Genomic DNA, 25,202 nt, shown 5'->3' on the forward strand with positions numbered 1-25,202 from the left:
TGCATCCAGCTCGCACCCGGGCTCCCGCGCCTGAGGCGACCGCAGGACCCGAGAAGAGCAGCTGCGCCTCCCGCCTCTTCCTCCTCATTTCCGCGCTCCCAGGACCCATGGCCGCGCAGGCTGGTAAGGAAGGGCCGCGCCGTCCTGTCCCGCCGTTATCTAGGAAGCCGGGCCCCAGAGCGCCTGGGGGAGTCGGCGTCTTCTCGGAAGAATTTGGGGAGTGAGCACAACGCTCCCAGAGACTCGGAGGTTGTGGGACTCCTGGAATTGGGGGGCTGGAGACAGAGGGCTCCGAGGGGCAGGCGGGTGGGGCGGCATCGCGCGCGTTGCGGTCTCGGAGAGGAAGGGATGTGGGTTCTGCCAGGGAGCCAGCTTTTTGCTGGACTTGGAGCCCGCGAACCCTCAAATTAAAACCATTGCAAGGAAGCCGAGGAGCCTGGGTTCTTGTGGGGTATGGAGAGTACGGGGACCTCGGGGTTCGAGGCAGTTATGAGGGGATGGAAAGTCACCCCGAGTCCTGAGTTTTCTGTGGAAAATGGAGGAGAGTATGACTTCCCGACGGGATCCAAGGCTTTTCGCGTGTGTCTTGGGGCTCTTTGCAGGAAGTAGGAGAGTGCGGGTTCCCGTGGGGTTTAAGGCACGAACTAGGGGTGAGGAGAGACCGGAGCATTCTTCCTGGGGAGGTAGGGCCCCTGGAGTTCTGGATTCTCCCTTGGCCTGTCGAAGACAAGAAATGTGGCCAAACACCTCCTGGATGGAAGAGTCGTCCAAGGAGGACGGGTAGCTTCAGGGTTAGGCTAGCTGGGCCTGCAGTCCCGTCTCAGTCTCCTCGTACACCACCCTGCAGCTTCCTGCCCTCCTGGCCTGTCCCCCAGCACCAGGGACTTCGTGTAGCCTGTGTTTCCCAGCCCCTATGTGGGTGGCCCAGCCTCTAGGTCGACCAGGGTCAGCGCCCAGAAGCTTTCTAGAGGTGGCAGGAGGGAATAGTGGAGGAGGGAGCTTGTCCTGGATTTCTGCCCCCGCTTCCTGGCTTTCAGCCGGTGGACAGTCACTTCCTCCATCCTGAATACAAGGACCAGGCCACCAGTGGGTCACTTCCTCACCATGGGAACATGGGATTTTCTCCTCATTCTTGATAATAGACTTGCAGAGAAAGGACCGGGGTGGGGGGAGAAATGCACCCTGTCCCTTTCTTTTTTTTTTAGCTTCCAGAATTCTTCAACTCTGATTTTCCATGACTTTTTCTAACCCCTGTGTGACATAGGTTCTCTGTCTTGAACCTTGATTCTCAGAAACTTGTGAAAGATCTTAAAGTGCAGTTGTTTATTAGGGTTTTCTCTGAGTGAACCAAGAAACTGTATAGAGGCATTAAGCCTCTAGGTGCATTAGTTTATACACTCTTCCGTAAGAATATTTGTTGGATACTTCTGTACCATGCACTTAGCCAAGCACTGAGGAGTATAGTGATGAACAGGCAGACATTCCTTGCCTCTGTGATGCTCATAGTCCTAGAGATGGACAGTAAATAATTGAGGTAACAGTTGAGATAAAAATTAATTCAAATTAAACAGTGAGGTAATAAGAGTGCACCAGGGGTGAGGAGAGTGGATAGGGAATACTTTTCTTTACAAAGTAAGTTAACGCCACCCCTGAGACTAAGTAGAAATTAGTCCAGCAAAGAAAAGGCAAAAAACATTCCAGGCAGAGGGTGAGCACAAAAAGGCCCTGGGGAGGGAAGGCATGTAGTACCTTTGAAGAGCTGAGAGAAAGCCAGTATGGCTTTTTTATGGGTGAGGAGATTAATGTTCAGAAATGACTTCTACGTTCCATAGCCAAATAAATGGCAGTGGTCAGAGATCATATTTTCCAACTTCAGATTTAGTGCTTCATCCCCTCTATATCACACCACCAGAATGAGGTTGCATGGGGAGTCAGAGAAGGAAGTGGGACTTAAACTTTCACTTGTTCTGGCTGGACTGTTCCAGGACAACTCCGATTCCTGTGTAACAGGAGAAGCAACTACAAAGAAATCAAATATTTACTGAGTGCCTGTAATGTCTAAGGCACTGGGCTGGGACAAGGTTTACCTCTTATAAATTTTAACAGACGCTAGAGCCAGGAGAGACTTGAGATAATGAAATTCTCCTCATTTTACATATGAAGAAACTGAGACCCAGGGACAAAAATGAATTTGTCCACGGTCACTCATCTAGTGGTAGAGCTAGGATTAACCTAGGACTTCTCCTTCAGTTCTCTTTTTAATTAATATTCCAGGCTACTTGAGGTATACAGTCTGGCACATAGTAAGCCTTTAATAAATATTTTCAGAAATAAATATGTGGTTTATGTTTGCTTAGAGTAGTTAAGAGAGAGAGAGGAAAAAAGACAAATCAAGACAAACTGTATAAAGCCTGTATATGGTAGCATGGAATTTCAAAGGTGAGGAAGAGCTCTATTCATACATTCGTTTTACAGCTATATAATGAGTTCCTAACATCTGCCAAGCACTTACAGGACCTGGGGGTACTCAGGGAACAAAACAGACTAAATCCCTTCCCTCATGTTCTGGTGGGGAGAGAGAGACAATAATTAAATATATGAATATCATATGTCAGGGATAAATGCTCTGAAGAGAAATAAAGTAAGAAAAGGGCACAGGAGCAGTGGGAGGTCAGGGAAGCCTCTCTGGTTAATGACACCAGAGCAGAGAAATGAAGCAAGGGTTTGAGCCATTTGGATATCTGGGGAAGAACTTTTTTTTTCTCACCTGAAGATGTGATTATCGATTTGAGAGAGAGAGAAACATTGATGGGTTGCCTCTCATATGTGCCCTGACTGGGGATCAAACCTGCAACCTAGGTATGTGCCCTGACCGGGGATGGAACCTGCAACCTTTTAGTGTACAGGATGACACTCCAAACAACTGAGCCAGGCTTGGGGGAAGAACACTTTAGACAGAATGAGAATGAGCAAAGACCCTGAGCCAGGAATATGCTTGGCATATTTGGAGACCAGCAGGGTGTCCAAGATGCCTACCAGATTAGATCAGGGAGTGCTTCTTAAAGGACATAAGATGAAGTCTCAGATAGGTTAAAAAAGGGTGGGAGGTGTTGATATCCTGATAGGGAAGAAACTGAGGGTAGGATTCAAAGCTGGACACGTTTCAAGGTCTTCACAAAGGATGGTGAATTGATATGAGGGAGGACACCCCAAAAAGCTGGAATTATCTTCTAGAGGGTGGGCCCTTGTAATACAGGCATCTCCCAGTAGGGGAGTGTTCTAGGAACCCTTCTGTATCAGTGTACCAGCTGGTGTCATAAAAGGCTACGTTCGGCTGCAGTGAAAAAATTTTTTGAGGACTCTTTCAACGCATTTGCCTATTTCATGATGGATGATTTACAATGAACACACACCTGCCCACATCCTGCTGAACATTTGGCAGTTTTAGACCAAAAATGGCATGACTCCTATGTTCCACCCTCCCTATTCACCAGATCTCTCCCCCAGCCACTTGTTTTTGTTTCCCTGGATGAAAAAAGTCCTCAAAGCAAAACATTTGCCAGCGTGGAAGAGGTGAAATAAAAAACAGCAGAAGTACTAAAAGGCATCAAAATCAACGAGTTCAAAAACTGTTTTGAGCAGTGGGAAAAAGTCTTAATAGGTGTACTGCATCAGATAGTATTTTCAAGGTGGCTGACATTTAAACATATAAGAATAAATACATAATATTTTATAAATAAATTCTGGGGTTTTATTTTTATTTTATTTTATTTTAGTCTCTGCTCATATATGTAGTAGGCAAGGATTGGGAGGTGGGGGAGTCATAGGAAATGGAAGGCAATGCTAGCCTGTGGCTGAAGCCTGACTGAGTGGTTTAATGCTAGGCTTGTGGAATTTTCTGGTCTGCAATAGGGACCATAGTTTTAGAGGCAGGAAGAGTCATGATGTGGGCATTTGGTTTTAGACTATCAATCTGGCTTTGATGGCGGAATGAATTGGACAAGGGTAAGGAAGGGTACCAATCTGAAGGTAGGTACAGTGGGCCCTGAGCTGAGATATTAGTGATAGGAATGGAGAAGGCGGGACTGACCAGTAGGAATGCCTCATATTACAGGCAGGGTAGGGTGACTTGGATGGCCCTGGGTATGGGATGGAGGGATCAAGGTAGGGTCCAAGATGACTACCCAAAGCCGAATAGAAACCCATCATGTTCAAGGGGCTGCATTAAGCTTTCCGCATTTCTGCATTTTTTGGAGGCTGGGTTGATTCCCAGCCCAGAGCTAGCTTGTGATCAGTGCAACCTGGAAGGAGCAGTTTCAGAAGGGACAGATTAGGGGGTGGGGAGGGGCGTCACTTCAGCATTTCAGTGACAAAACCTGCAGCTGTAGCAGTCTCTTCTTTCCCTCACTCTTGATTTTTCTTTATACAGTAGCAAGAATTAGATTCTTTTATCTAATAATTTATATCCAACAGTAGCTAGAACATGAAACCATTGCTTGTTTCTATTATAGTATACCTTGAGTATCAGCTCCTTCTGCCTATAATTTTTCAGGAAAGAAAGTAGTCAAATACATAAACTTTTGAGTTAGCAGACCTGTGGTCTTTAGTTGAACATTTCAGTTTCCTCCTCTGCAAAATGGAAACAATAGTTATTTAATACTAATCCTTACCTCATAGGATCTTTGTTCCATTAATTCATGCTTGCATAGTGCTTAGGACACTGACACATAAGAAGTGAAAGTAGTTGGGATTTTTTCCCCCTGTCATTGGTAATCAGTAGAGAACTGCTATATGGGAATATATGAATTGGTTAACCAGTTTTTTAATAAAGATTCTTTGTAGGCCTTCCTCCAGATAAGAAATTGCCAACTCATTTACAGCTAAGTAAACTTATGGGTGGAAGTGAGAACCTGAGTGCCCTGAAAACCACAGGAACCATCTGTGTAGGTTGTTAATCTACGCAGTATCTTATGACTACCAAGTTTGCCCTGTCCCTAGCACGTGGTTTGTCCCTCTCTGGCATGTGTTCTTGCCTGTATATCTTTGTCCCTCACACCCCAGCAGTACTCACCAAGGGTCCCCTGCAGTTTGTGACCTAGTCTGCATATTGCACATGGGCACATAAAGCAGCATTTGCTGAATTTGTTTAGAAAACACTCCCTTCAGATTTTGGAGGTTAGTTTAGTAAGCTCAACCTTTTCCTTGGCCAATCCCCTAGATATACATGAAAGATAGAAGAAAAGCTACTCACAATTCAGTTGTCAACCAAGTGTTGGGCACTATGGGATGTATTTTCACATATGTTTCATTATTTCTCTTGATCCTCTTGTTAATCCTGTGAGGAAGTGGTATTATCCTCTTTTTAAATATTAAGAGACAAGATCAGAGAGGTTAAATAATATGCCGAAGGACACAGCCAAGTTTCATACCCAGGTCTAACTTCAGTTTTTCTACTTAATCCTTACAAATTTTTCCTAATAAACTCAAGGGCAGAAGAGAACAACAGCAAGAATGAAACCTTCTGAGATGCCTCTGTTTGTGCCTTAACCTGAAAAATGAGAGGCCCCTGGTTGTTGTCACAAAGACTCAGCCAGAAGGAATAATTTGATCTCGTCTTTCATGAAGGACGAATCTAATTCCAGAGAAGTTCAGAAGCTCCTTTAAACATCATCTAATCTTTATTTCTTCGACACTCCCAGTGGTAATACTTGGTAAGGTAGTGAGAAGGAAAACCCTTTGGGATACAGGGGAGAGTATCTACAGAAATGTTAATCATTACCATAGTCTTGTTGGTAGTCATTTAATTAAGATGTGCCCCCTTCTCTCTACCCCTCTCCCCGTTCCCCCATCAGTTGCTGCCCCTGCCCCTCTGCTTCCTGCTTTATCCCAGAACAAGTGGAATTTATACACCTGACCTGCTAGTTCCCAGGGGCACAGTGGTTACCTTACTTGTTTTGTGCTGCACTGAATTGGCTTGGTTTTGTTCCTGGTTCTCATTGTCTAGTGGAATATGAGAAGCATCAAAGATTATTCTCAAATGAAAGGATGGAATCTGTGCATGTTGGTTCAGGCTAGGCTTCATGGTCTCATGAACTCTCAGCATTTGGAGATTTCTCACCACTTTGAAGTCTGAAAAGGACTAGTTTGCAGAAACCCAGCTCTTTAGACCAAGATTAAGGTGAATGTTAGTATCTTGTGGGAAATGCACTGGCTCTGAGCTGGGATACCAGGCCGAGCCCTTCCACTGCATGAATAACTAGTTTTGAGCGAGTCTTCTTACCATGCCTAAGGCTACATAGGGTAATAAAAATGCAACTGATCTGGTGGTCTCAGAACCCTTTTGAGCCCCTCCCAGACCAATTTTCTGATGTTAGGAAACTTGATTCTCCTTGTCCAAACCCAGTTTTTTCTTTCTCTCTTTTTTAAAGTTTTTATTTATTTTTAGAGAGAGGGAGAGAAACATCAACGTATGGTTGCCTCTCACGTGCCCCCTACTGAGGACCTGGCCTGCAACTCAGGCAAGTGCCCTGACTGAGAATCAAACCAGTGACCCTTTGGTTTGCAGGCTGGCGCTCAATCAGCTGGGCCACACCAGCCAGGGAAGAAACCCAGTTTTCTTTAAGAAAACTAAAAGGATTGGATTAGAGTAGATGATCTTTAAAGGCCCTTCCAGCCTTACCATCCTGCTATCCTAATGTCTGCCCAGTGCGTTCACAGATTGTTCGAGGGTCACATCAGCAATCATGAACTTGAGAGAGGGAGGTGTATATAAACTGACTATATTTTATACCAGTATCCAAACGAGCGTGAAGGTGAGAACCTCTGTAATGAGGCATTTGTTACAATTTTTACCTTGTTTGCACTGCACATTTACTACTTCCTAAAAGCAATGAATTCTTATAATGAAGGCACAGATTTCTGATTATCAGACACCTAATAAAGGTCCCTTATTGTTTGAGGCCTCTGGGGACATTTACTTAATCAAGCTCCCTTTCTGGACTCTGACAATCAGTAGCCACTGTTAAGTCTGCACATAGGTAAACACAGTAGATGGAGAGGTGAACAGCCTGGTACAGTGAGATATTTTCCTAAAGAAAGAATGTCCCAGGGAGACTGGACTGGACCCTGCATTGGTCTTCCATTAGGCCTCACTGAAGTCTCCATAGACTTTGTGTTATTATATTTATCTTGCATTTTCTAGAATGAAGGTTGTAAAAGAGTTAGGATCATCAACTTTCAGGGCTGTTAGGGAGCTGAAGATTCCAAGAGTATTCATTTGAAGAATGTCTGGGCTTGGGAGGCTAAAGGCTCTGGGTAAGCATCTTTGCTCAAGTACAGCGCAATAGACCTGTGTGTCTACACAAGACCTGTGTATCTACATATGCCTTTACCAGTAGGTAGTCACCCTGGGAGCCAGACACTTATTTCAGTGGAATTATCCCTGCTGACCGTTGGAGCTTATCTCTGGAAATTACCTTTATAGTTGATAGTTGGGTATAATTATTCAGTTGGATTCACCACACAAAGGATTGCACTAGGCTTTATGCTATACCTTAGAGATTTTAAGATCTTCAAGGTGTAACCTTTGCTCCTTAGAGCTGGAGGGGAGGAGGCAGAGAGGAAGAGAATGAGGGAGATGGAAACATAATGAACTGTGATTACAGGACAATATATAAAACGGGTATAGACAAAGCGAAAGCAACACTGTCTGCCTTGGCACCATTAAGGAAGAATAGAAGTTTGATTAAGGGAAAAGGTTGGTAAACTATTCTGAACACAGAAGAGCTGAGGTGTGAATGTTAGGATTAAGAACAGGAAGGTGAGTGGCAGGAGTATAAAGTGGATCAAGATGTGACCAGAGCATCCTTTTGTAAGAGACAATGCGATAAAGGTTCTTTGGGGCCACTTTGTGGAGGGCCATTCCTTCCCTCAATTAATGTTAATGAGGGACTATAGTAGGCCAGGGACAGGTCTTGGTTCCCCTAGTCCTTTGTAATGAATAACAGCTAACTTTATTGGTGTGTGAGGAGTTTATGTTCCTGCCTCAGGACCTTTACACAGGTGTCCCCAAATCCCAGTCTCTGGTGTTATCCTTCCTTCCTCCTTTTTGCCTCATTAACTTATATTTATCCTTTAGACGTCAGTGTGGAAATTACTTCCGTAAGGGATATTTGTTTGCCCAGCCCCATTTCCTTATTTAACAACTTGATGTCATCTTTACACCACTTGCCCCAATTATAATTAAAATAATTGTTATTGTTTGACATCTGCTATTAAATCTCACTTTTGTTTGCAGCACAGTGTTAGACACATAGTTGGCACACAGTAAATATTTGCTGAAAAAATGACTGATGCGTGTCCATTGAATTTAGCAGTAAGCAGTCACTGTTGACTTTGGTGAGACAATTTACGAGAAATGGTGGGGGTGGAAGTCAGATTGTAGTGGATTATGCAGTAACTGGAAAGTGAGGCAATGTGGGCAGTGATGTGTAAACAACTTTCTAATACATGCGATTGTGAAGAGGGGAACAAGTGTAGTAGCTAGAGGAGAAAATGGGGTCTAGATTTTTTCTTTTAATGGGAAAGACTTGAGCTTAAGTTTAAGTGATAATTGGAAGGAGCAAATGGAGAAGAGAGTGGTGGTGGAGACAACTGTAAGTGCACATCTTCCAAGAGGTGGAATAAGATGGAATCCGGAACAGCAGTACCATGCTAAGCAGTTGAGCCTTTGCTCTGTAGACATTGGGGAGTCTGGGCGAGTCTGCTAATATTGTGCAGTACACAGGGAAGAGGAACCAAAGACCTAAACTTGGGCTGTGGCATAGGGCAGGGAAGGATTGGAGAAACATTTGGGAGGTGAAACCAGGCGGATGTGAGAGGAGGGAGTAGGGATCTTGATTTTTGAGCCCATAAGTGCCTACCACAGGGTACTACGTAAGTATTAAATGGCTTTGAATTTCACAAGACTGGAGGAGACAGGGCAGGCTCTGGAGAGTACAGCAATAGCTCTCGAATACCCTCATAGTGGAAACTTCTGATTTGTTTTGGAAACAATCAAAAGTCATTCAGAGGCAAGATACTGAATTGCTGAGTAAGTGGGTGGTCTGGTAATAGACTATTACTTTGGGGTTAAAAATTAAAAACAAGAAACAAGGTGTGGCTTAACAGTGAAATTTGCTGGGGTGGGGTGGCAGTTCACAAACTGACTCTGAAAGCCCTTCTATGTAAGAGTTCCAAAAATTCCTCAAACTGTTACCTCCAGAACTTGGGAGATTTATTTGGATGTCCGTGTTCATCAAAAACCCCTCTCACTAATTCACTTTCTTAACCGCCCTCCGGGCCCCCCCCCCCCCACTCCTGCCCAATAGAGTTTCTCAGACATCCTGCTTTGGAGTTTGTGAAGGTGATAGTGCACTCTGGCCTGTACTACCCAAACACCAAAAAGGTCCCTCAGGCCTGGCTAGTTTGGCTCAGGTGGATTGAGTGCTGGCCTACCAACCAAAGGGTCACTGGTTCTATTCCCAGTCAGGACACTTGCCTGGGGTGCAGGCCAGGTCCCCAGTAGGGGACACGTGAGAGACAACCAGACATTGATGTTTCTCTCCCTCTCTTTCTCCCTCCCTTCTCCTCACTCTAAAAAATAAATAAATAAAATCTTTTTTTTTTTTATAAAAAGGCTCCTCACAAGAGTCTAAGAAGTTTAGATCCAGGAGGTGATGGGTTTGTATGAGGTCTGTCCAGAAAAAGTCCAGCCATTGTTAATATAGTGAGAAGGGTTTGCAGGACATCGCAAGGGTTAACCTGGCAGCTAAAGAGAGTGGACTGGAATGCGCATACATGAACAATGACGACTTCACCATGCTGCTGAGTGAGCATGTTTACTGTGTGGTTGTCGTATTCAGAATGACTGAGCAAGTAGAGCAATGAACCTGCATCAAATTTTGCTTTAAGCTTGAACATTCCTCTGCAGAAACTATTCTAATGATTCAGAAGGCCACAGCTATGGGCAATTGGTGATTGGCAGCTTCATCATAACAACACACCTGCTCATGCATCACATTTCCTGCGGAGCTTTTTGGTGAACATCAAATCACCCAGATGACCCAGCCCTGCTACAGCCCAGATTTGGCACCCTGTGACTTCTGGCTTTTCCCCAATCTAAAATCACCTTTTTGAAAGGGAAGAGATTTCAGACTGTGGATGAGATTCAGGAAAATACGATGGGGAAGCTGATGGCAATTGGGAGAACTGTGTGAGGTCCCAAGGTGGCTACTTTGAAGGGGACTGAGGTTTATTGTCCTATGTACAGTGTTTCTTGTATCTTGCATGTTCTTCAATAAATGTCTCTTGTTTTCATAGTACGTGGCTGGATACCTTCTGGACAGACCTCATATATCCTATCACTGTGGAAGTAGAGGGAAGGTGTGGCGGGTCGATGTTTTAAAGCCTTCTACCAGCTTAGTTAATTCTCCTTTGGGGTATGAGGACAGCTGTCTATGGCCTGGCTGCCTCAGAATGCTGCTGAGCAATCTGGAATTGCCCGGAGCCATTCATTGTCTATTTATGGCCCCTGTGCCTGTGAAACAGGATTGGTGACTGTCACTGTGCCTGTGGCAGTCTGGAGTTACCCAGAGAGAACAAAGCTGCATACACAGAATGCACAAGGGATTCTTGTAACAACCTTGTCCTGCTTTCTAGGGCTGAGTAAGGTACCATAGCTTGGTCTTAGCTGCCCTCTTTATTTCAAGAAGTTGGCATTTGAACCACACCAGGTGTATTGTGTTTTGTCCCTCCTGGAGGGACATGGACCAACTCTTTGCTATTGTCCCTGCTAATATCTCAGCCCTTCACCATTCTTTCTCAGCCTTTGGCAAATCTTTCCCATCTTTCATGGCTCAGCTCAAGTGTCAACTTCCCCTACAGAGACTTCCTTGGTTCCCCTAAGTGGAACGAGTAGGAATTAACATGATGGATTGGAAAGAGTGTGGGCTTTAGAATGAACCAACCTGAATTGAGATACTAGACCTGCCACTTAGCCTGTCACCCCTGGCCCCAAGTTTTAATTCTCCCGTCCATTAAATGAGTATATTATCCCTATCTCACATGATTGTTTTGAAAATTAAATGAGAAAGTGCCTACTATAGTTCTTGGCATATAGAAAGCATTAATTAAATGTTCTTTCCCTTCTATACCCATAACTTCTTTTCAGTTCTACTTCTGAAAGAACATCTAAGTGAAAAATTACAATATGGGAGAATGTTTCTTTTCTAGTGGATTTGCTCTCTGAGGAGCAGGGATGATGTTTTCCAAGAGTCTCCAACATAGAGATCGGAGAAGACTCATGGGTCCAACAAGAGGACCCATACGTTGGATGAATGAATGAGCTCCTGGATTAGGTGATGGAAAATCTGCACAACCAGGGCTTTGAGGAATAGGAAAAGCCAGTAACATGATTAACCTAGAGAGGAGAAGTTTCTGGGTGCTGGTTGGGAATAGTTGTAGGGAACACTTATCCAAAAAAGAAACCTTGTTTATTTCATTTACTCAGAACTATAAGCAAAGACTGACACTTCTAGAAAAGTCAGATTTTGTTTCAATAGAAAAAGGAACAGTCAGAATCATTTTTTAAAAATATTGTATTTTTTTTAGAGAGAAAGGGAGAGAAGCATCGATGTACAAGAGAAACACTGATTGGTTGCCTTTCTCATGCTTCCAGCTGGGGACCTGACCCACAACCCAGGCATGTGCCCGGACTGAGAATCAAACTGGTGACCCTTTGGTTTGCAGAACAGCACCCAACCCACTGAGCCACACCAGCCAGGGCAGAATGAGACTACTTTTGAGGCCATGAATTTCCTCTTCCTGGGGAGATGAGCAGGCAGTGCTTACTAGAGATCTTGTGGAGGAGGGAATTATGCATCTGGCTGAACATTGGACTCACCCTTTCAATATGTGAGTCTGTTAACTCAGACTTACTCCACACAGTAGGAATCCCATCCCCTTTTTTCTCAGTACTTTGTGCTTCTCAACTTCTCCTTGGTTTTCTATGCAGGTGAAGATGCCTGGAGGTGTCAGGGCTGCGGGGACCATGTTGCTCCAAGCCAGAGGTTGTACAGGACTGCCCACGAAGCCTGGCACAGCTCTTGCTTCCGGTAAGTTGTCTGTCCACCTGTTTTGCCAGTGCACTACAGGACAGGAACTATTTCATTTTCTGGAAAATACAAAAACAAGCTTTTGACTTGAGGGTTTTCATTTCAGTGGGTGTGGGGTAGGGAGGGATGTGCGGAGGTGAATGTGGAAGAGCCGCAAATGGGTCAAGTGCATCTAGAGGTGGGTTGGCGGGGATGAGAGGAGGTCTTTTTAGGGTGTCCCAGCACCCTCAATTTTTAGGTAAGGAAACTGAGGCCCAGAGTGACTTTCCCATGCCTGCACTATTGATTATGCAGGTGCCTTAAGGGTTGTTTTTAGTGCAGTTGGCAAAGCCAGCTGTTCTTCATATCAGGCTGGCTGCCTTCCTTCCTTCCTTCCTTCCTTCCTTCCTTCCTTCCTTCCTTCCTTCCTTATTTCTTTCTTTAGGCCTACTTGCCTGTCTCAAAGAAATGAGCAGCAGGTTGAAGTATAGAAAGACAAAAAATAGTTTTAATATTGAATGACCCAATACAGAGATGGGGCACTTAGGCTTTAAAGATCCAAATCGCCAAGTAGGTTACAGATTATAGAGGACAAAATCCCGAGAAACGATGGGCTAGGGGTTGGGGTTATGCTGGGAGCTGATTGGCCAGAAGTGAGGTCAGGGTAATAAATGATTTTTTCAGGTCTTAAGAACAGTTCTTAGGTCTTTTCTGGGTCCCTCTGTCTGGTCTCCTGGGAAGGTAGCCCAGAGGTTGGTTGGTCTACCTTGTGGCCCAGGACCTGAAACATAATTTAGGTCAAGATGTTATCATTAGCTACCAGAGTTCTGACCTTGTGACCATTGGTCAGGTCAGGGCTACTGGTCTACTGTCTTCTGCTGCCTGGGGAGTTGCTGATTATCCTCTCCTGCTTTTTGTTATTAACTTTATTATAGTTCTTATTGTTTAGAGGCAGCACAGTTTCTTGAAAATAATGCAGACTTTAAAGTCAGATTTGTTTCTGCTGTTTAAGGCTCAATTTCCTAATCAGGAAAATACGGATGTTAAGAATCTATCTCAGGCTTATTAAGATTGAATGAGATAATATATGGCAAGGGCCCAGCACATGGTGGGCACTGGCTGAATGGTTGTTCCTTTCCCCTGTGAGATCAGAATCCTCAAGAGTGGGGGCTTGTCGTTGCATTTTCTAAAACATGAAACAGCGCCTGGCCTGCAGTCATTCCTCCTCGGAGGCTGGGTGGGCATGTGTGGCTCCTGCGGTCTGAAGCAGTGGGGCTGTGCTCACACCCTGAGAATGAGACACCATGTGCTCTAAATTCCAGCACCCACATACAGCTCTTGCTACAAAGCGTCCCCCGTGCTGATACCAAGTAATTTAATTGACCTTTAAGCATTTGCCTCCCTCCCCCGCCCCCTCCCCAACTACGTGGGGGGTTGGCCTGAAGAGTTCTGGCAGCTGGAAGAGTTGGAAAGGAACGAGCTTTTTTTTTCCCTTTCAACTCTAATTCAGAACCCTTCTGTCTTCTCTGTACCTAATTGCCTTGGTTCCATCTCCTCTGACTCTCAGGGAAGTGGACTCTATCTTTCCTCTGCCCTTAAGTAAGATAGAAGCAGAGTGTCAGAGCTATAAAGGACCTTACAGATAAAGCCTTGGGCCAGCCCTTTTATTTTAGACCTGAGGCTAAAGAGCCCCATCAGAACCTAATGAATTCCCAGGTCAAAACTTGCCTTGGCATCTAACCCATGATCATATTTGTCCCTTCTATTCCTATTTGTGTGAATATTTTCTATCCAAAATAAGCAGGACCAGATAGGACAAAGCTGATCTTTGGAATTTCTGGATTCTTCTCTAACTAAAGAATTTAAGAACCAGAAGAGACCACATACAGTATGATATAATCCTTTCATATCAGAGATGAGAGGCCCAAAACCAAAAGACAAAGAGTTACACAAACAGGCCATGGGCAACAGGAGTTGGCCTTAGAACTGAAGTTTTGGGGTATTTGTAGGTCTGGTCAGTTGCTAGCTTGTTAGGTAGCAGAGGCAGAGAGAGAGAGAGAGAGAGAGAGAGAGAGAGAGAGAGAGAGAGGGAGAATGTGTGTGTGTGTGTGAGAGAGAGAGAGACATACAAATACATGCTCCTGAAGAGGTAAGGCATATTATCATGGGAGAGTACAGGCTATGGGATAAGACTATTGTTTCAAATCCTGGCTTTGCAATTTCTTAACTGGCCTTAGGTAACTTCCCTGAGCTTCAGGTGCCTCATCTATAAAATGGGACTAAGAATAGTACTTATCCCAAAAGTTTGTTGGGGAAGATTAGGTGTATAATCTTTATAAAGTGCCTAGCATAGCACCTAATACATAGAAAACTCTTAGTAGTTGTTAGTTTATATTGTGAGTGTATGTCTATGTACATATACATATACATAAGTCTGCCTACACATATACATATGCACACATTTATTTTTCTTATTACACATATACTCTTTGGTCATCTGATGTGGAGCCTCAGAGATTAAGGTTAACTTTGAACTACCCTTGCATAATTAAAACAAAGATCATGCCTGTGGGGTAACTAGAGCATCCAGGTTGTCTCCTGTTTACAGCTTTGTCTCAAGGACAGCCTTCCTAATCCAGTACTATTAAAGGAACATATTGAAATATCTCCTGACTCCTGAGCCCTCCCATACAAACTGGATGACCCGGAGCCTGATTGTTTGCCCCAGGGAGAAGAGCTGTTTTGGAGCCGATTTGATTTTTGCCCAAATGGGAGGAAGGACTGTATTGTCTGACTCCAGAAGTAACCTGGGTTATGAGGATCATGAGGCATCAGCCTGAATGGTCTTTTAAGATACTTTCTACCCCAGCTCACCTAATTCTCTGATGAAATCAGAGTCTCTGGGTTCAGGCCTGCTAGAAACAGGGTCCTCCCTTCAGTCTCCTAAATAAATGCATTCTTCCTGACTCCCTTTCAGCCTTGCTCTTACCCAGCTGGACTGTAGTTACAATAAAGGAAATGACTTTCTTCTCCCCTTCCCCCACAGCTTTGTTTTCCTAATCACAGGGTGGGGCTGGATATTGAATGGAGAAACTGCTGGGGTTTGGCTCAAACTCCTCCCCTCACTTCTCTTTATTCTACTCTATCCTCTGTCTGCAGCCACATCCTTAATCCTGTCTCTTTCAGCCTTCTGCCAGTTTGTCAGGTCCCTGGGACAATAGAAAGCCAGTTACAGCTGGAATCTGGGACTGTACAGGGGAGGCCAGCTGACAGATCTCCTGGAAGTAGCCGGAAGTAGCCCAGTCTATAGTTATGCTGGTACAGTTGGGCACCTGGCCAGGATCCTTCTGATCTCTGGACACCTGGCTGACCACCCATCTCTTGCTTCCTTTCCTTAACCTTCACAACAGGCCTGTTTAGATGCTAAGTGCCTCTGGCCATCCCTTTCCTTGAGCGGTGCCATTGGTTGTAGAGCTGGGGCTATTCTCTCTGAATGGCTCCCTCTCATGTGGGTAGATTAGAAAAGGCGCGGGACTACATGTCGTTTTGTAGCTGAAGTTGAAGTGTGGAGCTGTGAACCTGGCCTCTTGGCATGTTTGCAAAGCAAAAAACCTGGACATGTTTTCTGACAATTGTTCTTTCACCCTTGTCAGAGACGTTTGGCTCAAGAGGAGGGGTCATAGGAGGAGAGAAAAGCTACCTCTTTTTAGTCTTTATGGCCCCTACCTGGGACTCTTACTTGACCTGGTTCCTAACAGCATTATCAGAGGGGAAAATCCACCATTCTTAAGGCTCCTGGGAATTGTTCAGGGCCTCCTTTCTAAGGGACACAAACACATACTCTTTGAACTTTCTTTTTTGAGAAGTGATTTCTCATACCTTTGCTCTAGAAAAGGGGTAATGCAGATAGAAAACTGTTACCACTTCATGGGGCAACAAACAATTTCTGCTAAATTTGTGTGAAGAAATTACACATGTAGTGACCAGAGACTGTGATGTAATAGGTTGGCTGATGACAGAGCTTTTTTTGTGATGCTGAAAATCATGCTCATTTTCTCACTCAGAACACCATCTAAACAAGCATAGTAGAATTGTAATTGCAGTGATGGGTTCCATTTATTGACTGTTTACTCTGCAATAGACACTGTCTTAAGCATTTTACATGTGTTAGCTCACTTAATTCTCACAACAACCTAATAACTATAGAACTGTAGAAACTATCTTAACCTATTTTGCAAGTAGGGAAATGGAGGTTACTTGTTCACAGTCACAGAGCTAGTAAGTAGCATAGTTGGGATTTGAACATAAGTTTTCTGACTCCTTACATAGAAGAGTCTCTTTGCATTTTTTGAATATGGATATGTCATGTCAACTCTGTGAGGATCAGTTTTCTCTTCTGTAATTTCAGGGGAAAAACACACACCCTGCCTGCCACATACTAGGTGTCAGATAACATTGAAGGGTATTGGTTCATGAATTCTCAGATGTCAATGAAAGTGCTGTTAAATTTCTCCTAGGCCTCTGGCTCCTGGATTGGGAGTCAGTGGAGCAACCCTGCCACCTGCTGTTACACTGTTGATGTTGCTCCCATTCATTGACTCATGCCTTGGATTCTGGTTTGCTCGTTTGTCTAGTTTATCTCTAAGGAAACAGCCAGCCAGCAGGTCATAAGGCTAGCTGTCTGACGAGAGACTGAAACCTTCCTGACAGAGGAAGGAAAGGATAGACACCTGGGCCCTTTCTCTGCCCTCACAGGGAACTCCAGCATTAATATACAATGGAACTCCTAGTATGTAGCAGCAGCATGTAACCTTCAAAGTGCCTCAGTGCTGCTCTCTTCTTTGGGAAGAAAGAACTAAGATCCTAGGAAAGCCCCACAGCTGCTATTCAGGGCAGAGATGGAGAGGATTAGGCGTGGGGCCAGGAATGGATGAGATATTTATTAAGCATTGTATTGAGAGTTTCACTTAAATTATCTGATTCAGCCCTCACAATAACCCTGCAACCCCATTTTATAGTAAAACAGAAAGGCCCAGGAAGGTGGAATAACTTCCCCAGGGTCACACAGAGCTGACATTTGATCTCAGGTCTCTATAGCTCTCAAGAGGGTTCTCTTTGCACTGGACTCCCAGGAATCAGAAGGCAACCTGGATTTTAGTCTTAACTGAGCCAGGCTAGTTGCATAACTGTGGGCAAGTTCCTTTGCCATCATGAGCTTCAGGGGTTTTTTTTATCTATAAAATGTGAAAGTAATCCGCCTCATGGAGTAGTTGTGAGGGTTAGGGAGGTAATGGAGAAGAAAGCACTCTGAAAACATTGGAATAGCATAATGTGAAGGGTTAGCAGCACATTGTGCTTCTTCAACTAACTGTTCACATATAATTTTGAGCATCTTCTGCTCTATTAAGGGCACTAAATTAAATGCTATTAGAGATACAGACTTGACATACTGGCCTTGTCTCCCAACTGGCTTCCTCAGATAGCTGAAAAACAGATAATAATATGGACGTTCCTAATAATGGGCTCTAAAAAAAAAAATTTATAGTGGGCTCTCGTTTGGCTTCCATTCTGTCTCTACCTGAAACAATAGTCTCTTAGTAATGTTCCAGAGACAGGCTGATCGGCCCATCCGCTGGCCACTTTTCAGTGTTCATCTTATAAGACCTCCCAGACTGCATTAGAGATGGTAGAGAAAAGTGAATCTGAGCTTGGAGTCAGGCTGTGGAAGTGTCCATCCCGGCTCCTCTTACCAGCTACCTGACCTTGAGTCAGCTGTTTAATCTTTCTTTGCCAGTTTTCTTGTCTATAGAAGGGGAAATGGTTCTGACCTTAAAAGGTGGTTGTGCAGATTGAATTTGATCATGTAATCAAAGCCCTTAGCCAGTATCTGGCCATAATTAGGATTTAATAGATGTTAGCATTTGTTCTTGGTGTCTTTGGCACTCTTGAAACGGTCTCTTCTCTTGGCTTTCCTGACATTCCACACTTCTAGTTTTCCCTCACTTCTCTGGTCATTCCAGTTTGCTTATCCTCCTCCGTCTGGCTCTGAAATGTTGACATTTCTCCAGGTTCCTATTGTCCTCCACACACAGATATCTCCAAAATCAGTATTTTCAGTCCATCCTTTCCACTGATCCCTAGATCTATCTATCCTGTCAACTTCACATGCCCATTTGAATGCCTTCCAGGCATCTCAGACCCAGATGGACTTTCAATCATTCCCCTCAAATGGCTCCTCTTCTATTGTAACCTGTCCCATTGAATGATACCACCATCCACCCACTGCCCAAGCCAGAACCTAGGAGCTTCTTGATACCTCTTCTCATCCTCAGTATCCAAGCCTGTCATTTTTATCTCTAGATTATATTTTGAGCATGTCTACTTCTTTCCCTTTCTCTTTCTACCACCCTATTCCAGGCTATCGTCATCTTGCATAGATGACCACAGTAGTCTTGTAACAGTCCGTAGCCACTCTGCACCCACCAGGGGTGTCCAACCTTTTGGCGTCTCTGGTACACACTGAAAGAAAAAGAGTTGTCTTGGGCCACACATTAAATACATTGTGCCACATAATCACAAAAACACCTGATAATGTTTTAAATAAATTTACTGTTTTGTGTTGGGCCACATTCATAGCCATCCTGAGCTGCATGTAGCCTGTGGGCCACAGGTTGGACACCCCTGCGTCCATTCTCCACAGAGAAGGAGCCAGAGTGAGTGATCTTTAAAGGAAATAGCTGGCCACATCACACTCTGTCATCTCTCTGTCCTTACACACTTCCACAGCTTTTCAGCGTTCTTGGGTAAAGACCAAAGCCCTTAATGTGGTCTGGCTTCTTCCCACTGCCTCCTGCTCTCTTACTTCAGCCTCACTGTTCTTCACAGGGTCCAGAATGCACCCTTCTTCCTTGCGACAAGGCCTTTGTTCCTGCTGTTCCCTCTGCCTGGAATGCTCCTTCTCCCTGCTTTGGCCTCAGTCCTGCTCATTCTTCAGATCTTTACTTGACTATCTCAAGGAAATAGTTATTATACTCTAGGTCATGGTCCCTTTTTTATGCTTTCATAGACCTTCTCTTTGAAGCTGCTTTTTGTGGTTTTAATTTCACACTTACTGATTTGATCACCTCCTTAATGACATCCTATGACAGTTCTGCTATTCTGTAGGCATACCTTGGAGAGGTAACATGGGGCTTTTTGCCCCTCATTGTGTCACCACTGAGTGCATCGTTGGCATGGAAAAGATATTTGTTGAATAAATTGCAGTGGTGGTCAAGAGATAAGATGTAAACGAGGCCTTTCCCTGTCCTTCCCCCTCCCAATGTCCTTTCCTTAGCAGTTGCCATGGTGCAATTACTGTAAATGACAGGGAGGCATCAGTTTCAGATACTGAGTTGTTTTGGAAAATTGCCAGCAAGTGTCGAGGCGAGAGGTTAAAGCTGTGTCTTCTGCCCCCAAGGAGTGAGAGGCTGCCCCAGGAGTCCTTTTTGTCCAGCAGCAGGTCTTAAGCTACTCCTCTCTGTAGGTACAACCCAGACAGGAACAAACCCTGGAAAGAGAGGCAGTAGAAGGAAGGTGAGTTCAGCTACTTTAGCCCAAACTAATAATGCATTGTCCTTAAATCTGACAAATCTCAGTGTTAATCATGTTTTTACTTACTTGTTTTTTAAATTTTAAATTTGAAGGATGGCATTAGCCAAAGATGCCCATTGAGTACCGAGTGGAAGAAATGGAATACTTACATAGTATCTTTTACCTAGTGGTGATTTATCATGCAGAGGGCGTGAATAGGTTGATGATTCCCCAAGAACTTGGAAATGGAAGTTTGTTTTCTGGGACTAAACTGGTTAGATACACATGGTAGGAGAGCAGTAATGTACGCTAGTTAAGAGCACAGACTCTAGAACCAGTTTGCTTTGATTCTAATCCTCGCTCTGCCATTTATTAGCTGTGCTTCATTTCCTCATCTATGAAATGGAGATGCTGACCCACTACCTACATTCCAGTGTTATTGTGAGGGGTAAATGAGTGAAGTCATGTGTAGCGCTGGGTGGGAACAGGGCCTGGTACAGAGTGAGCACTCATGGGTGTCAGCCATTTGTTATTAGCGGAGTCAAATGGCTCCCAGGGCTAAATAATATGTGAATTGATGATTGTTACGTATCTAAAGAAATAATGATTTTTTCAAGTAAAAGTTAGTTTAAAAAACCAATTGAACAGTGAGTGACCACCAGTGAAACTTAATTGAAAAGTCAGTGAGGCAGAACTAGTAGTGTGCCCAAATACTGAATCTGGATTTGTTCACCAGAAGGGGCTTCTTTTTTGTGAGCAGGGCTGGTTTGGCCAGCTCACTCCTGCCAGAATGAAATTTCTCTCCATGGTTCCTCATTTCCTTTTATTCTAAGTCCATGCTCATAGCAACTTTTTGATGCCTAATTCAGCTTCCTGGGACTCTTGATAACAGGAAGGGCCCAGAGATAGTGCCTGTATAGGGTATGTGGGTGTTCTGATATCAAGTGTCAATTCATAAATGGACAGTGGGGTTGATAATTGGTCTATAGAACCATTCTAGAATGTCTGCACCTCTCTGGGTACCATAAAGTCCCATTTGCTGTCCTAAAAGGCCAAAAATGAGTCCTGGATTAGGGTCATGCTCCAAGATGACCCTAGCCTCTTGAGTGGTCAACCTTCCTCTGACCGCAACCCCTTCCTCAAGGTTCCCTTCAGCATTGACCTACTGGTATAGAATTTTTTGCTCACCCAACTCCTTCCTTTTACAGAGGAAGAAATTGAAGCCCAGACAAGGTTTCATGGCTTGCCTCAGATCACACAGCAAGTTTGTTGTTAACCTGGTTGCATTCTTAGATCTTCTCTGCCAAGCCTGGGCTTCTCTCCTGGCATTCCCTGGAGGTTTGTTAAGGCATCCAAAGCCTTCCTCCCCACCCCACCCCCCGCCAGTACGGCCAGAAGAACATCTATGTAAACACTGCATTTGACACTAAAGTTAGACGTTGAATTTTTCTAATAATAGTATCACAGAGCAACAGTGGATGATTATCTACAAGGGATTATGATCCCATTCTTACATGTTTACAGCCCATCCAGAAAAATCTCAGGTGTTAAAAGGACCAGTTCAGCAGAGACACGGCCTTAGGATGAAGCATAGTCTGCTGTTAGTGAACACTCATAGGCCAGCAGACGTCATGAGGATGTATATACAGCCAGCTGTTGACTTGAGAGAGACAAACTAGCAACTAAAGACCAGCTTCTCTTTGGTATTTCAGGCTTTACATCCTACTCATTGGGAGCCCCTGCTCACATAAATACCTCTGATAACTTTTCACTGCCTATGAGCAACTCTTTCACTTGTCAGACCTGGCCCTTGGTGCTCTGCCTCTGCTCTCTTCCACCGTCGCAGCCTGCTTTCTGATTATTCCTCATATGCACCCTGCTCTGAAGCTTACGGGCCATACTCTGTTATGCCTCATTGCCTTTTGCACATGTTGCACGTTCAGGCTGAAGTGCTCTTGGCTGCCTGGCGATCAGCCTATTAGATTCAGCTGATACATCCCTTCCTCTGTGGAGGAGCCTCCCCAAATACATCCTCACTCCTCTCCAGTCAATCAGAGGAGACTTTTTCTCCATCTTTGTTATTTTCCTCACACTTCAGAGTATAAAATTCCTTCAGTCTGGAGCCGTATGTAGTTCCTCTTTGTATCCCAGAATTTAACAGAGCACCTAGAACTCAGTAGGTACTCAGTGTTTGTTGGGCAAATCATGCTTTTGTCAAATAACCACCTTTCTCTTTGGACACTTGGATCAGGCCCATCAGGATGATGGACACTTCTTGTGTGCATCATCACCATCTGCGCTCTGTAGTATTCTCCCAGGAAAGAGCTTTTCTTTTGAAGTGGGAGCATGGAATAAGACTTCTTTCTGTAAATGTCATTCCGAAGTCTAAAATCATCCAAGCTCGGGCCTTCTGCACTGCCTGAGGGGGCTGTTAATTTGCCTTATATATTTCCCTCAAGGGCTAGAATCCCTCCTCCTCTGGGAAGTGTTGGAGGGGTGCTAATAATTTCCCTTTCTCCAAACTCCTCACCATTACTGGGGAGAACCTCCAGGTGTACCTCAAGGCAGATTTGAATTAGGGTCGTTTTCTCTGTGACAGTCGTCTTTTGACCGCGCCTTCCTCCGGCTGTCCTGCAGTGGTCCTGGTTAGATCAGGGGGCTCCACTCCTCTCCCATCAGTAGCACTGACTCTTATAGCAACACCAGCTGTTTCTGAAGTTGGCTAATGTCAGCCCTTGTGTTTTGTTTTTTAAACTTTTTTCTGTTCCAAAGGTGGCCTTCTCATGAATGACCCTATATACTGGAGGTACCTTTTCCCACAGTAACCTGATCACCGCTACAGTGTCCCAGAGGAAAAGAGAGACACAGCCACTCTGGGGGTTACAAATGAGTGAGAACAGCACCAGGAAGGTGAAAAACGCACCACCAAACAGTTATTTATTAACCTGTATCCAGTATAAGAAGGGGGACAGCCTATCTTGCAAACATTCCCTCTTTTGCAGCAAGGGGATGACAGTGATTCACCCTGCCTGCCTTTCAGGGCTAGGTGAGCGTAGAATGCACTCAGCAGGAAGAGCACACATGGAGGAGTTAAGCAGCGGTTTCCGACCTCAGTGTGTATCAGAAATGCTGGGGATTGTTTTAAATGCAGATTGGAGGGCTAGAAATCTTTATTTTTAGCAAGCTGCCCAGAGGGGTCCAATACTGCTATTTTTCCAGCCACACTTTCAGAAATACCAATGTAAATCAGAAAGCAAGTGTAAAAGTTGTTTGAGGCAAGTTTAGTGTTTTGTACCTGGAACCCAAAGACTTGGGTTAAATTTCATCTCTACTAACAATTAGACCCGTGACCTTAGACAGCAACCTTCCCTGTGAACCTCAGTTCCTTATATGTAAAAAGGAGTTGCCACCCCAACCTCAGGAGTTCTGAGAAGTAAATGAAAGCATATGTGAGCAAGCCCACCTCAGTGCTTTGCTCATGGAACTGTCAGTGTCTACCAGAGCGGGAGCTAGGTGTCCGCCACTGTTGGAATGTAGCGTCGTGTTAACAGACGCCAGGCCAAAGACAACCCTTGACATTCATCTCAATCAAGAATCATGGAAATCTGGATCGCATCTTAGAGATTTAGTCTAGTCCCTTTACAGCTCATGAGACTATGACTAGGAAAGGAGGCTCGGAAGCCCAGGATGTATGAGGGTACCCGATTATATGAAACGTGTTTAAAATGTGTTTAGTTGTTCAGACTGGAAAATCTGTTTCCCAGAATACTGGGGGTGGGGGGCGACAACTTGTTAGCCCAGTAACAGAACCACTGTTAGTAACTTTTGAGGAACCATGGAGAATGGAGGTAATACCCAAAGTATGAGTATTTGTTCTACACCTACTATATACCAGATGCTGGTGATCAATTAGTGATAAAAATGGAGATGGCTGACTACCAGTTTTCAAAAAGGAGGAAGAAGAGATCCTGGAAGAAGTCCTTTTGACTCCTTCACAAAATTCTGAGGAATTTTGCAGATGATGGAATAGGTGGATAGTGAGTACTTACAAAAGGAGCTAAGGATACAGCAGCATTGAATTAGTCATGACTAATTAGATTTGACTTCATAATTTTACTGGGTTGTTAGTCATGAGACTCTGTTGATTTCCACAAGGCATTTGATAAAATCTTCCATGATACCCTGACAGTAAGAATGTAGGCAGAAAAATCTAGAAAAATCAGATGCAAGAGTTCAGCATACCCAGCAGTTTGGGACCCTGTATTGGAGAGACAGGACTCCTGAATGCCTCACTAGAGCTCATATTGAGGAAAGACATAGGATTTGAGGTCAGCAAACCCAAATCCCAGTCCTACACTTCCCAGGAGCAACCTTGGATGAATTACCTAACACCTCTGGGCTTTCCTTGCCCTTCCTGTGCTATAGGTAATTCTCAATATGTTGTTGCAAGGACTAAACTAGATGATGGGTGGAAAAGCCCTTTTTAAACTGAACACGCTTTATAAATTTTACTTTCACCATTCTAGTACTATAGCTGCTCATAATGGGGGTCCTGAAACATGTTTATTTACTAGACATCTACGTGTGGGGCATCACGTAGTTTGATCTCCTGGTAGACAGACACTGTCTCAGACATTCCTGTATGTGATGTGCTTGGGCACACGTCAGGGTAGCCCTTCCCAGAGGAAATTTCGGGCAGTGTTGGAGTTGGACCTGGATAAAGGAGGAGACAGCCACCAACCAGAGACACAGGAGGCTGCAGAAGGAGCTAAGAGAGCAAAGGCTTAGGGTGCTGCAGGGGAGAGGAGCCTTATGTGGATGGATCAGGAAGTGGAATGGGACAGGAGGTGGCTAGAGTGATGACCCTGGCGGGGAAGCTGAAGAGAGAGCCTCAGGGATCCTGAGTGCCATGCACACAGGCAGCCTTTGCCTTTGGATAGGAGCTCTAGGGAAAAAGTGTGAGGAGGTAGTTCTAAACTGTGGGGCTTATTTTTGTTTTTGTCCATTTATTATTTTAAAAAGCAATACGTAAGTGTAAGAAAAAATGTAAACAATATCAAAATAGTAGAAAATAAATACTATTTCATCCCTGCTTCTGTCTCATTACTTTAAGGAGAAACTGATAACCATGTGGCAAGATCTCCCAGGGAGCCTCTAAGGATTATGTACAGAAACTTTTTAAATAATGGGATTATACTGTAGACTCTTTCTGATGCTTGGGTTTTTCATGTGACACTTTACCTGGGACATTTCTGTTTCAGTACCTTGGGTCTACCTCATTGTTTTTCACAGCTGCATGATATGTTGTTGTATGGATGTGTTATTGTATTTAGCTTATCCCTAGTGATGGGCATGTAGATTGTTCCTAATTTTTTGGTGTTTTGTTTTTTATTTTAAGATTTTATTTACTTATTTTTAGAGAGAGGAAAGGGAGGGAGAAAGAGAGAGGGAAACATTGATGAGAGAGAGAAATATCGATTGGTTGCCTCTTGTTTCCATCCT

At 44.2% G+C, this 25,202-nt stretch overlaps 1 protein-coding gene across 1 annotated transcript in view; it reads left to right on the plus strand.

The window, feature by feature from the left end:
- The window catches only part of LIMK2 (LIM domain kinase 2), a 55,566-nt gene continuing 30,364 nt past the window's right edge, over window positions 1-25,202 (plus strand). The window contains exons 1-2 of the mRNA XM_054594355.1: window positions 1-123; window positions 12,053-12,152. Of these exons, the coding sequence (XP_054450330.1) occupies window positions 108-123; window positions 12,053-12,152 (116 nt within the window). The 5' untranslated portion in view covers window positions 1-107. The remainder of the gene's footprint in view (window positions 124-12,052; window positions 12,153-25,202) is intronic.

This window comes from Pteronotus mesoamericanus, unplaced genomic scaffold (assembly GCF_021234165.1).
Source record: "Pteronotus mesoamericanus isolate MK-2021 breed Mesoamerican mustached bat unplaced genomic scaffold, CSHL_Meso_final scaffold_507, whole genome shotgun sequence".
Taxonomy (NCBI): Eukaryota; Metazoa; Chordata; class Mammalia; order Chiroptera; family Mormoopidae; genus Pteronotus; species Pteronotus mesoamericanus.